Source organism: Notolabrus celidotus, chromosome 3 (assembly GCF_009762535.1).
Source record: "Notolabrus celidotus isolate fNotCel1 chromosome 3, fNotCel1.pri, whole genome shotgun sequence".
In the NCBI taxonomy this organism is placed as follows: Eukaryota; Metazoa; Chordata; class Actinopteri; order Labriformes; family Labridae; genus Notolabrus; species Notolabrus celidotus.
Genome location: NC_048274.1, coordinates 11963343 through 11976421, shown reverse-complemented (window position 1 = coordinate 11976421; position 13079 = coordinate 11963343). Strand labels below are relative to the sequence as shown.

General features: G+C 40.1%; 1 protein-coding gene across 1 annotated transcript in view; it reads right to left on the bottom strand.

The window, feature by feature from the left end:
- Positions 1-13079, bottom strand: part of tub (TUB bipartite transcription factor) — a 66543-nt gene that overhangs the window by 12873 nt on the left and 40591 nt on the right. The window contains exons 2-5 of the mRNA XM_034680918.1: positions 6336-6387; positions 3387-3549; positions 2663-2800; positions 138-290 (exon numbers count right to left, since the gene is read on the bottom strand). Of these exons, the coding sequence (XP_034536809.1) occupies positions 138-290; positions 2663-2800; positions 3387-3549; positions 6336-6387 (506 nt within the window). The remainder of the gene's footprint in view (positions 1-137; positions 291-2662; positions 2801-3386; positions 3550-6335; positions 6388-13079) is intronic.

Here is a 13079-nt window from a genome sequence, read left to right as displayed (position 1 = left end):
GTTCTAACATGACTCAGTGTGTTTCAGCACTCTGCCAACACACCACAGCACCGGACCAGGATGCTGTGGGTGTGAAACTGGACTAGTGGTATCTACACCTACAGTTGCATGGAATGAAGAATCTATCCTGACAGTACCTTTCTTGAGCATGGTGACACGCAGATCCTGTTTGCTCTGTGACTGAGTGCAGCTCATGACGGGCTCCGCCTCGCCCTCCTCTGTGGTGCTGTGACCCACTGTCAGGATCTGGATCTGACCGTCATCCTGCAGGGAAGCCAGGCCATCGATTGCTGCAGAGCCACAAGAACAAACTCCATTAGCTTCAGCACATGTGCAACAGTGGCGGTAAAGTACAGTAAATTACCAATATATAAATGTATGTAGTCACAACTTGTCTGAGAATATTCAAAACCATTTCCACATCTCTTGGATGCATGTGTGGGTGTATTGTGCTCCGTTCTTATGTTTAAGTAAGAGTGTCTATAGCATTCAATTAACCTTTACTGAGAGGAGAACACAATGTTCATACAGATCAGCACATTCAAGCACAGTTTGCTGCCATTTCAAAGCAGGAGACATGCTTCACCTTTTTTCCTACTCGCGCAGTAAAGGAGCTTATAACTAAATGATGATGTCAGACAGAGCCAAACACAGCATATGAACATTTTACAGGAATGGTTTGAATGCAGTGTGTCTCAATTTGTCAAAGTCCTAGATTCAGTGTATATCAAAGCTACAGTGAGGAGGTTTTAGCTGGGGATGGGTCAGGCAGTGTTTCTTTATGACCTTTAAAAAGCGACAACAGTGATCATTTCTATATTTCCCCGTCTATGTCAAATACTCTGATTGGTAAAAACCACATAGTGATTAATTCGCAACAGCAAAATCAATAAATTATCTTTATTCATATAGCGCCAAGTCACAACAAACATTACCTCAAGAGGCTTTTCCAAACAGAGCAGGTCTAGACCAGGGGTTTCCAAACTTTTCAGCCTGTGACCCCCAAAATACTGGTGCCAAAGACTCGCAACCCTCACTGTCCCTCAAAGTGACTTAATGTGGCTTCATTAAGCTGGTCTGCAGAAAATTAGCCTACCTATATGAGCATGTGGCTGTGTTTCTACTGCTACTGACGCTTTTGATAATTAACTGTTCACTAACCCTAAACGTAGGAGTCATCTGGCAAAAAGAAAGGCAGAGAACTCATTTTCTATTTTCAAGGTTTTATTTCAAGTTTAGCTACTAATTTCGACAATATTTTTTTAATATAATGGGTAAAATGTACTATTTCTAGATAACTTTAAAAAATAATAATCTGAAAGACATCTCACGACCCCCCATTTGTGTCTCGCGAGCCCCCAGGGGGTCCTGACCCACACTTTGGGAACCCCTGGTCGAGACCGTACTCTATGTTATATTATTAACAAAGACCCAACATCAAGACAGTCCCATCTTACAGACCGGACTCAGTCTGATCTCATCTTAATCCACCATGAGCAGAGCACTTTGCAGCATTTAACAAGTAACAGTGGCAAGGACAAACTTCCTTTAACAGGCAGGAACCTCCAGCAGAACCAGACTCATGTTAGACACACATCTACTGAGACCGTGTGTTGGGTTTGGAAAGAGGGATCGAGGACATGAAAAGCGAGAAAGTGTTGCCTCCTGAGAATCTGATCACATATCAAATCAATCTGAAGAAAGGGAGTTGGCCCATTTTACCTCAGCCTGTTGACACAAAAACATTAGTTCCACTGTGTCAAGAGAAATAATATCAGATACCGGATACAGATGTGAGAGCAGCCTAAGGGTTTATTAAGTAGTTTGAGTTATTCCTGGGTTAATTCGACCAACGCTACTTATCTACTGACAGCTGATGGTTTTAGTGAATGCACTGTGGCATTGAAAAACAGCTCTCCTGAAAGTGTGTGTTGCTACTTCAGAGAGTCAGGGAGAGACAGAGAGGGAGTCAGACAGGTCCATCAGCGTGGAGCTGAGCGCTACTGACCTGATTAATTTTTTTACCCCAGTGGAATCCCTTTCCCTTTTTGTTTTGTGTTTTTTCCAGGTCAGTCATTCCAAAGTTGAGTTTGTACTGCATTGTGCTTGATCAGACGACAAACATTTATGAGTAAATGAGGTACTATAAAGAATATGTTTCCTTTCATTTCCCTTTAAAGATAAAGATCGTCACTATTCCTCTGCATGATGATCAATCTGTGATAAAACCTTTTGCATGTTAAAAGGAAAGGGAACAATCAAAGCTCTGACTGTTGGAGTGGTGTGTTCCATCTTCAGTTTTCCTCCTTCAGCTAATGAGGAATTTGTGTCTCCACTTGTGGTGTGTCTGCAGCCTGACAGCACTCAGTCTGTCATACATCATTACAGACAGCCAAGCTCTGACAAGTGTGGCACCACAGCGGTGGCTAAGAGGGCAGCGTTTGTTGCCAGATGTGGCTTGAAAAATCAGCAGGGGAAACCATTATCTCAGGGTTGCAGAGAGGGCTGCTGGATCCTGCCTTTTCTCTTTCATACTGTGCACTGCTGACTCTAAAAACTGTCTTCTTAGTGTTTAAACATGAACAAGAAGTGAACAAGCAAAGTGCAATTAAAAACAATACCCTTACTCTCTACCCATTTGTCTTAATACTGGCAGGCTGACCTTTGTGCTTCCCCCTCCTCTCCTTTTTGTCACTGCCCGTCTGTGGAGTGGAGCTGGCCGATGCTCTGCCCTTCTTGGCTGAGCGAGGCGGCTGTGCATCTGCTACGACCTTCACCTCCTCCTGTTCAGCCTCTTGCACTGCACAGAGGAATAGAGAGGACCGACATGCAGGGTTAGGAGGGCGGATAGAGTGGAAAGGAGAGACAAAGGTTATAAATCTGCTTCCTCCCATCAGAATATGAGCCGAGTGCAAAGAAACTGTTTGTCAATCTATTTTCTCCCCTTTCTGCAGGAAATGGCGACAGTTCATGGCTTTGAGCCCAGAAACTGGCCGTCAGGACTGGGGATTAGATGGCTGCTCTGGTCTCTGTGTAGATAAAGAGACTCCATCAATCCCGACACCAATCCTGCTCTCGAGTGTGCAGATTTACAGCTCAGTGTAAGCTCCTGCTATAGATCCTCCAGTATGTTGTATTGCTTCTACATAAAAGTGTTCATCTAAAGCAGAAACTCTAAAAATAAATCCTGTTTTTAATTGTTGAGACATCTTTAAATTTATACATTTTAGAACTGAGCTACACTTAAAAGACATATCATTGGAAAAAGAATCAAAAACTGTGTGAGAAGAGTTTCTCTTTAACAGTTCCTGTATGCTCGACTGATTGTTTCACAAGAAAACTTAATTATTTTCAGATATTGAATCAGAGGATCCAGCCTGACTCACCGTGGTAAATAGTGCTGCTGTTACTACTGAGGTAGGACTCCACCAGCGGCGCCTGTTCCTCGCTCTGTTTGGTGCGGCGAGTGCGAGATCTCCCATCCACGTTGGACTGCACCATCAGAGGCTCCTGCCTCTTTTTCTTCTGCTTCTGTTCAAGGAGCGCTCGCTGGTGTGGAGATTCAATGTGAGTGAGTAGACACAAAGACATGCCCAGGTAGAGATACAGACAAAAGTGGCACAATTTTAGCAAATGAAAGAAGACAATGCATCATTGTTTGGATAAAGCACCGACAAAATGGCACTGAGGTAACTGAAGTAAGCACTGATGACCACATACAGAACCAACACTCCATCTGTTCCTCTTGTTTTAGTCGCATATGATCATTTGAAACATCCTCATTTAGTGATTATATTGTAATCTAGCTGTAAATGATCAGTTTATCAACTATCAACATGTCTAAGTGTAAGAGCTTTTATTTCCTCTCTGTGCAGAAAACAGAACTCTTCAGAATAACAGAGAATACAAAGCTGTTCTCTTAAGGTAGCACAGATTTCCTAGCAAGCTCTATTTCTACTGTGTAGGCAGAGGCCTGGGTTGTACTGGCAATGACACATCCTCAGGTAAATCTATTCAGCCAAGAGAACCTGAAGATGTGTAAGGAAGAGCTGTTGGAACCACTTTGACCTGCAGCTGGATATAGCTATTCATCTGGACCAACTGTCAGCTATATGCAAGTCTTCAAACCAGAGCTCATCAAATATTAAAAGTTTCTATTAGTGGAGGCTTCAGGCTGCAGAGAATTGCAGCTCCACAGTGTTTCACTTGGCAAAGCTTAAATCTGTCAGGACAATGACGGCAACAGCAGCTGGTGCATTAATGCAGTGCATGGATTTGTAGGTTACAGTGTGGGTGATGCACTCAGAATGAACTTTGGTGTTCAAGGTCTGAAATGCACAGGCTCCTCTCACTATGACTAATAAGTTACTTATAAGCTTTTTAAGAACCACAAGAATATCAGGCAGCAGCTGAGGGGGAAGCAGAAAACGTTTTAATTAAGTTTTTGATGTTTGCATGCTTACAGCTAGGTTCAGACTGGTATTTTTCATTAATTAATTCAAGTCTTGAAGGAAAGCAGTTCACTTGCATGCTGATTAGACCACCTGTGAGGCCTTCTCATTGATTAATTAAGGACAGACTGCTGCAGTGTTTGAGCAGCTCAAACTTCTGAGCAGTGCAGCGCTCTACCTGCAATGTTCAGGTGAGATTTAACACAGGACGTCAGGAACTGTGGTTTTCACACAGCAAAGGAGGAAGTGAAAGCTTGAATTACAGCAAGGTCTTGTTGGTTTAGTCTGGCTGCAGTGCTGCTGACAACAAACAACAACAACAGCAGTAGCAGCAGGAGTATCAGCAGCGTGCAAAGCAGCCAAGTCCTGCTGGACTGAAGGATCCTGTTCTCCTGGCTGATAAATACTGTCACACTCAGGACTGTGCACAAATGTTTTCTTTACGTAATCGTGCACACTCAGAAAAGTTTGGCATTTGATCTGAATACAAGAAGAGAGATGAGATGAAAGGATGAGTCAGAGGAGGCTCTGTAACCTCTATGCAACTTTCAACTGACTGACATCACATGATCGTATCTTCCACAAACGTGGACTGTAATCAAAGAGCATGAACAGCTCATCTGAAGGACTCGACTAGGTGGATGAATTGTCACTTTATTAATCAGTGCGATTGATATCAAACTAATATTCATTTCTATCCTAAGGACCTAAAACACTTGAAGTAAACAAGAGAAAGGTTTACTCACAGTACTGAGTCATATCACTATAACACCCTCAGTTTGGTGTGTCTAATCATTTGAGGCGAGCAGATTTCCACATTTTCAATCTGTACTGATTTATTTTAATATATTAACAATAAACATTCATCTATCTGTCATCCAGAGCATCACATAGCACTTATAGTAATTTATTCATTGTATTACTTTAATGTTTTGTATTGATTTTAATGTTGTTTTATAATTTTATGTATTTTTAACTATTTTTTAAATTATTTGTCTACTCAGTTTTTTGCCTTTATTCATCTTCCACTTTTATCCTTACCATTTTTATGTATATATTCTAACTATTTATATTCTTGTTATTTTGATTACTACAATTTATTATTATTATTATTATTATTTTTTTTTTTTAAGTTATATTTTTGGCTTTTTTTGATAGGACAACTTAAGAGAGACAGGAAATGTGGGGAGCAGAGAGTTGGGGAAGACATGCCAGAAATGGTCGACCAGCCAGGAATCGAACCGGCGACCACTGCGACGAGGACTGTAGCCTCTGTATGTGGGGCGCTTAGACTGCTAGGCCACCAGCGCCCCTGTTATTTTGATTCTTAACTAATTTTTAGTTACATATATTTTATTGTTGGTTCGCATTAGTCTCTATTTCAGGATACATTTTATTTTTCTATATATTTTCTATTATTTTATTTCTGCTTTTTTCTTGCTAGCACTTGAATTGCATTTGTTTTCTATGGAAAGTGCTATATAAATAAATTAAATTCCATCACAATATATTTACAGAACACTCACTTTGTAATCTTATTCTACACAATGTCTAATTTGAAAGATAAGGACATTTGTTGGGCGTTGATCGAGTCATATCTTTAAATGATGTGTTGTTTGAGAAAGTCTGTCTCTTGTTAAAATATTCACAAGGCTCAAACACCTTTTTAAACATTTATACTTCCTTGCTTTAAGTTTTTACACGACTGGGTCTCAATCTTTCAGCGCCTCATAAACACTCTTTCATTAGAGCTCAGACAGATAACAAGCTCTCGCTGGCTGCATGTGACCTTGTGATGGAGCAGCAGACGTTTGTGTAATTGTGTAAACTTCCCTGTTATGTTGTATTGTTTCTCAGTGAGCAGAGAGACCAGCAAAGACGTACCTGTCTGTCCAGTTTCTGCTGTCGCAGGTTGGTGCCCTCATCGTCTAAAGTGCTGCAGAGACAAGAACAAGAGAGAATTGTGTTGTCAAAATGACATGAGCACTTGTGTTTTCTGATTTTGTTGCGTAGCTCAAGTGTGAACAACAAATTGGGAGACAGTAGAAGGGGATATTGTTGTTAACAGTTGTGTCTGCAGTGAGATGCAGATCATGTTTTCACATTGGTGACTGAATTAACCTTTACTTCCAGACACTCAAAATGCCTCAGTTCATTAAACTCTGGAAAAAGAAGAAAAGGGAGAAAAATATATATTTCCTGGAAAAATGTAACACCTGTTTATCTCAATAATGCATGCTGTAAAAACAGGGTTAGATTTGATAAATGGACGGATAGATATGATAGACAGAGTATACAGGATTTAATGGATAAATCACAAAGCACGGCACACAGAACATTAGAATATAGACAACATTAGATGAGAAACATAAAATAAAAAACTCCAGATTATTGCAGAATCAGCGTGATATGGGCTGCAGAGTGAACAGCGTCCTAACATCTTAGTTAAAGGTGTTTATATCTTTTAGGGCTCATCAAATGAACACTGCTTCACTTTTATTAGAACATGTTTACTTCAGTAGCAAACCTATTTCCTCAAAATGACTTCTGATTATTACCAAACTGCTTTTATAATCACGGTGTGACAATGAAATCACTGCCAGGCTCATTTTTTACACAGAACTGAACGAAACACAACAATTACTGACTGCAATGGAGTCATTAGGAGGTGGCCGGGAAAATGATAAGCAAACACAGAGCTCATATCCACACTCCTCAGGTGTTCAGATGTAAATATAAAATGTCTCACATCTGAAGTCCCTGCTGTCTGCGTTGAACAGATCATTTTACAAGTTGAAGAGTGAGTGCATTTAAGAGTTGTCATTTTGAAGGCAAACAAATCCAAATAAATTTGATGAATGTTACGAATACAGAATATATTCAGCATCAACATTTCAGGGATTTTCTGTGTTTCATTAATATGTCACAAAACAAAAAACATAATTATCTTTTTGAGTAGGCACAACGTCGCCCCCAAAAATTGCTTTTCCAAAATGAGTTGTGCTGAAACCTAATCTCAGTCGAGAGCTCTAATCCATAAAAAGTCCTCTTCAATAAAAAGAGCTGGGGGGGCTCTCACAGAGCCGCCATTAGCTTTTCTAAGTGAGTAAAACAGGGACACAATCAGAGGCATTACTTGAACATGATTGTGCCAGTGTTATCATAGTATTAAGGGGAACAAAGGATTATGAAGCATGCCTGGGTCATTACGGGACCAGTATGAAGGAACCTTTATTTAATCGGTGAGTTAACAGTAGTCAAGAAAAGCTCAGCACTGAACTCTGCTCTATTTTATTAAGACACCTCAGGAGAACAAATGTGTTGACTGAAATGCTGCCCCTGAAGACCCATGAGGAGGAGAGGATTCAAATTATTCACATTCTTCTCATATTCCTAGATTGAATGCAACATTTTGAAAGCCTTGCCATTTTTTCTCCTTTCAGAGCACTCTCATTGGATCCTTATTAATGCCTTCTTCAGGAGATTGCTCTGTCCTCTTTCATTGCATGACTTCAGGAAGCCAATATTCGGTGGGAGAACAACAACTCAGGGGAATGGCCTACCAGGTGATATGAGTTGCTCATCTTAAAGTAGCTGCTGAAAGTTGCACAACTATTTCCATTAACTCTGCATTGTTTCTTGTTTTTCTTATATCCTTGCTTTTAACTATAATACATCCCTTAGAGAGACACAGGATCACAGCGGTGCAAAGAGCATGGAGATAGCTATTCAGACAGATTACAGGCAGTACGTGATTAACAAACAAGTGAACAGCTAAGGCTACACTGAGGGGAGCGAGCTGAGACAACAGGAGCGGAGTAGTTTAGTTGAACATGTGTGCATGTGACTCAGTGTTTCATTTCTGATTGGTTAGGTATTTATTTCATCATAAATATCCAAGTTAACCCTGCCTTCATTATCCTAGCATTAGAACGATATAAAAAACTTAACCGACAATACTTAAAAAATGGATTAAAGTTCAGTTCCAATATTTTAAATCTATATAATAGCATGTAAATGTGACTATAAATATCATGGGTAGAACGTTTTTGTTGATTTGGGTTACCAGAGGCTTTAATCCATTTTAATTGTGGCCTGCCAATGGATTGTGCTCTTTGCTAACTTAGTATAATTTAATTCAAGTTTAATGTTTAAAATGAACCCTTGCAGCTCTTGTGAGGAGTTTTTCATTGGTCATGAAACAGAATTGCCACATTGGGTGAGAAAAATACATTGGCTGTTTTCAAAATCACCTGCTACATACTACCCATAAATGCAGTATGCAGTACATGCTGCATACTACATTTGAAGGTAGTATGTAGTATGACTGGTCTGTTGGATCTGTTCTGCAGTATGCTGAGTCAGGCGTCGCTGGATGTCCGGTTTCAGAAAAGTGCAAGTAAACAACGTCCAAGCTGATAGATAAGCTGCTTCTTTAGCATCACTTATTATTTAAAAAGTTAGGAAATGATTTATATGTAATTTAATCATTTTCACAGCACCTAAAAACTGAGTTCCCACCGTCAAAAAAAGAAGAAATTAGAAAAAGCAGAACGAGCACTGTGCATTGTGGGAAACAGTACGCAAGGCAGACTGGTCTGATGCATACTGAGAAATTTTCCTGAATCAGTACGACATCCGGGGAGTTTTGGCATACTGTAGATTTTGCTTTTGTTCACATACATACTGAATTTTGGCCAAATCAGTACGTAGGCTACTGCTAGTATAGTAAGCAGTTTCAAAAACAGCCTCTATACACACTGGGTAACTAACGAGCAATGAGACACAGGTGAGACCACGAAGCACAGGCAAAGACAGTGGCTGTTTTCGAAACCGCCTACTATACTAGCAGTACGTACTGATTTGGCAAAAATTCAGTATGTACTAAGAAGTATGTGTAAACAAGCTCAATCTACAGTATGCCAAAACTCCCCGGATGTCTACTGATTCGGGAAAAACTCTCAGTATGCATCGGACCAGTCTGCCTCGCATACTGTTTCCCACAATGCACAGCGCTCATTCTGCTTTTTCTTTTTTCTTCTTTTTTGACGGGAGGAACTCAGTTTTTAGGTGCTGTAAAAATTACTAAATTGGCCATTGTTTACTTCCACCTTCTGAAACTGGAAATCCAGTGGCGTCTGGCTCAGCATACTGCAGATCAGCTCCAACAGAACAGTCATACTACATACTAAATTCAACCCCAGCATGTAGTAGACAGTACCTGCTGCCTACTACATTAGTAGGTAGTTTGTAGCAGGCCATTTCAAAAACAGCCAAAGAGGGCAATCACAGAAGAGGGCAAACATAGGAATTAAAACTGGACAAACTCAGAGAAAATACTACAAAATAAAACAAGGAGCATTGAAAACCAACTCGAGACCACAGGACAAGAAGTAAAAGAAGACATGAGATGATAGAAAATCTATACTTCCTAACCTACAACTGAAAACTAGAATAACCTGAAATGTATAAAACAAAACTTAGACCAGCAGGAATTAAATTAATACTATCAGCTCGATAACAGCTTACTGCAAAAACAGGGACATTGTCCACAGCCAAGTTTCTCAATGTGTGACACGTTTGGTTTATTTAAAGCAGGATGAGATTTTTGTTAGAAAACAAACTAAAACAAAACATTGATTACAGATACACAGCCAAGAATAAGAGGTGACACTCTGTCCACAGGAGGCGCCCATTTCAACAAAAACTGACCGTTCCCCACAGGAGCTTAAATTAGTGAAGGTAATTACAATTAAAAGGCTTGGTTTTCATTACACCAAACATTTGTAGTTAATGAAATGTTAAATAGTCCATAAAAGTCTTGAAGCTAATTTCTGATTACTTTGAATAAATCGTGATTTTACAGAAAGAGAGCTGTGAAAAGGAAACACTGTGTCCACTGAGTCAACATAAATGTTTTGCACCAAACGTCATTGTGAGTACTTTCCTTTGAATTAAACTCAGGGAACCGTACGAGTGAACATATGGAGAACAGCGTCAGACAGAAGGCGAGCCAAGACAGTCTCATGATTGTAAAGCCCTCTGAGGCAGATTAATGGTTTCATAGCATAGAAACAAAACTGACTTTACTTCAATGAACAGAGTGCAGAGTTCTCACCCACGGTTATACTTCCTGAACAGATTCACAGAGGTCGATGGTATATCTGTGGTAAACAGATATCAAGAGATTTACAGACACGACTCAGACACCTCCTGTAACACCTTTGATACACCTCTCTGCTGTCTGCATGCCCTGTGTGCTCCAGACTGTATTCATCTGAAAACTTCACCAGAGCTTGTATCAATACTGGAGAAGCCTTTAACCTGTCCTATCCTTTAACATTGACATCGGAGTGAATACAGGGCCCTCATGAGCAGTAGAATGAAAAGTCATGGATGTGGGAGAGGACACTTCGAACCCAAGAATGTCTAGGAATCCCTGCATTTATTCTAAATTTTAAGGGGTCATAATGAGGATTTATTATCCGGCTTTCTTACTGATCTTCCGGATGTGTAAGATGCTTGATTCTGATTGGTCAAAATCCCTTGATAACGGTTATTAACTTTCACTTACATGAGCAACACCAGAGGCAAACTGATCACACGTCATGTCAAATCAATCCGCAGAAAAGAGTTCCGGCACATTTTGCTTCTGCTTGTCGACCATAGACTGTATAAAATATGGACGTAGTATCCGTGACATCACACATTTGTTTCTGAGGCGCTGTTTTGAGGCCAATCATCAGCGGAAGCCATATTACTGCTGTCGAGGGATTGTGACGTAAAGAGGCGGACTCTGAGCCTCCTAGCCAACAGCTACAGTGTTCCCGCCTGTCAATCAAGTCAGCTGTGGCTCTCATTGGAAGACTAGTAATCTCAATATCTTCAAAATTGCAGCGTTAGAAAAAAATTCAACCCCCGTACAGTGTGAGCCGATCGAGAAATGAGCTATCCAGACTACACTCGTCTTTTGTACCAGGCTGTAACATGTTTAATTCTGCTGTAAAGATTTTCTTTTTTGTATTGGTGTGTAGGCCCTTCGTGGTTTCCGGTACTTCCGGGGCCAGACTCAAGCGGATCCTCAATGAACTGCAGTTTTTAACACTTCATATTATATATCATATTTTTAGACCAGAGGTTGCCGCTTGTTGTCGACACCATAGACCGTAAGGTGAGGTAAAAATGTTAGCTTCCGTTAGAATCAAAACAATGTGGATAAAACGTTAGTTACGGTTAGCATGCTAAATCATCAGGCTACAGACATTTTCATCTTGGATCCTGTCCAGCAATATTAACAACGAGCGGAGCAGGTGAGAGAAACTTTAGGTTACCGATAGCTATACAAAGAAACTTAAACCATGAGCGGTGGTGATGATAGCAGCAGGGTTCAAAGTTGTGACATTTGCCTCGTTTATTTTTAAAGGTGTGTGAACTGCAGAGCTCAGAGAAGAAGGAGAGCTGAATGAAGACAGTTTCATGTTAAATCGACCGCTAACTGCCGTGGAATCACTGGGACTATTTTTTTAAAACTGTGTAATCATTTTAGAACCATAAAATAATCTGTTAATCAAAGTTTATTGCCAACATGTTTGTGTTTTAAGCTAGTAGCCGGGTAATAAGTGGGATAATGTATGGTTAGCAGTGAGTTATGGGAAATAGAATCCCTGGTGGCTACAATATTTCCCCCCCCCTCAGTCCTACTCATCAAGTTTGGCTGTAGGAATGTGGAAAATGTGACAATTCCCACTCTCCAGGTGTGCACTGATCATTTTTTATATCTTTATAAAGCATTATTGTGTTCCCCGCAGACTCCCTCATTGTTTCCTCTATGCGTGTGTTGGGAGTTTCAGAGACCCCCGAGAAACCTCAATCGTTCCTAATTAGAGTGCGATGGATGTTTTCTGCAGAAAGCTGTAGAGAATGAGCTACAGCAGAGGAGAAAGGGATGCAAGATGGAGGGAGAGAGGGGTCTGCTGATTTGTGATAAGTGAGAATATTACAGAGTTTTTCCAGCACTCGGAACAATGACTGAAATTGTTTTATACGCTCTCAGTTTTTACATGCTTGGTGACAAAAGGCTGATTATAGTTTCTTTTATTCTGTCTTCACAGTATGTTTCCTTTACACCACATCATTTCTCTGCCTATTCCTTAAAAATGCAGGTCTCTGATGTTAAATTGTATTGACTAAAACACATTTTACTCAACATTTGGAAGAAATTGTTCTATATATTATGAATACTTTCACAGGTGTATTTGCATAATGAATGAGGTGGATTATACACTGCAGACTTGTTACTGCAGTGCTGACTGATGCAACGCAAGCCACATTTATTTCCAATATTATACGTGAATTATAGTTCCCCCTTGTTCACCTATCAATTTGTAATCTCTCAGCTTGACAAATGACAACAGCAGCTAATCGCTTCTCATTCCCCATTAACAGCATAATAAATAGAGGCACCAGTTAATGTTAATGTTTCAATACAGCTGAAGAGCATTTTTATACTCTAACCCATGCTAGATAAGTCAATGAATATTCATTTTTTCCTGCATCTCTGCACTAGCGGCTGTATTTAGATTACAAAGACCCACACGGATGTAATAAAAATGTCTTTACCTCCCACTC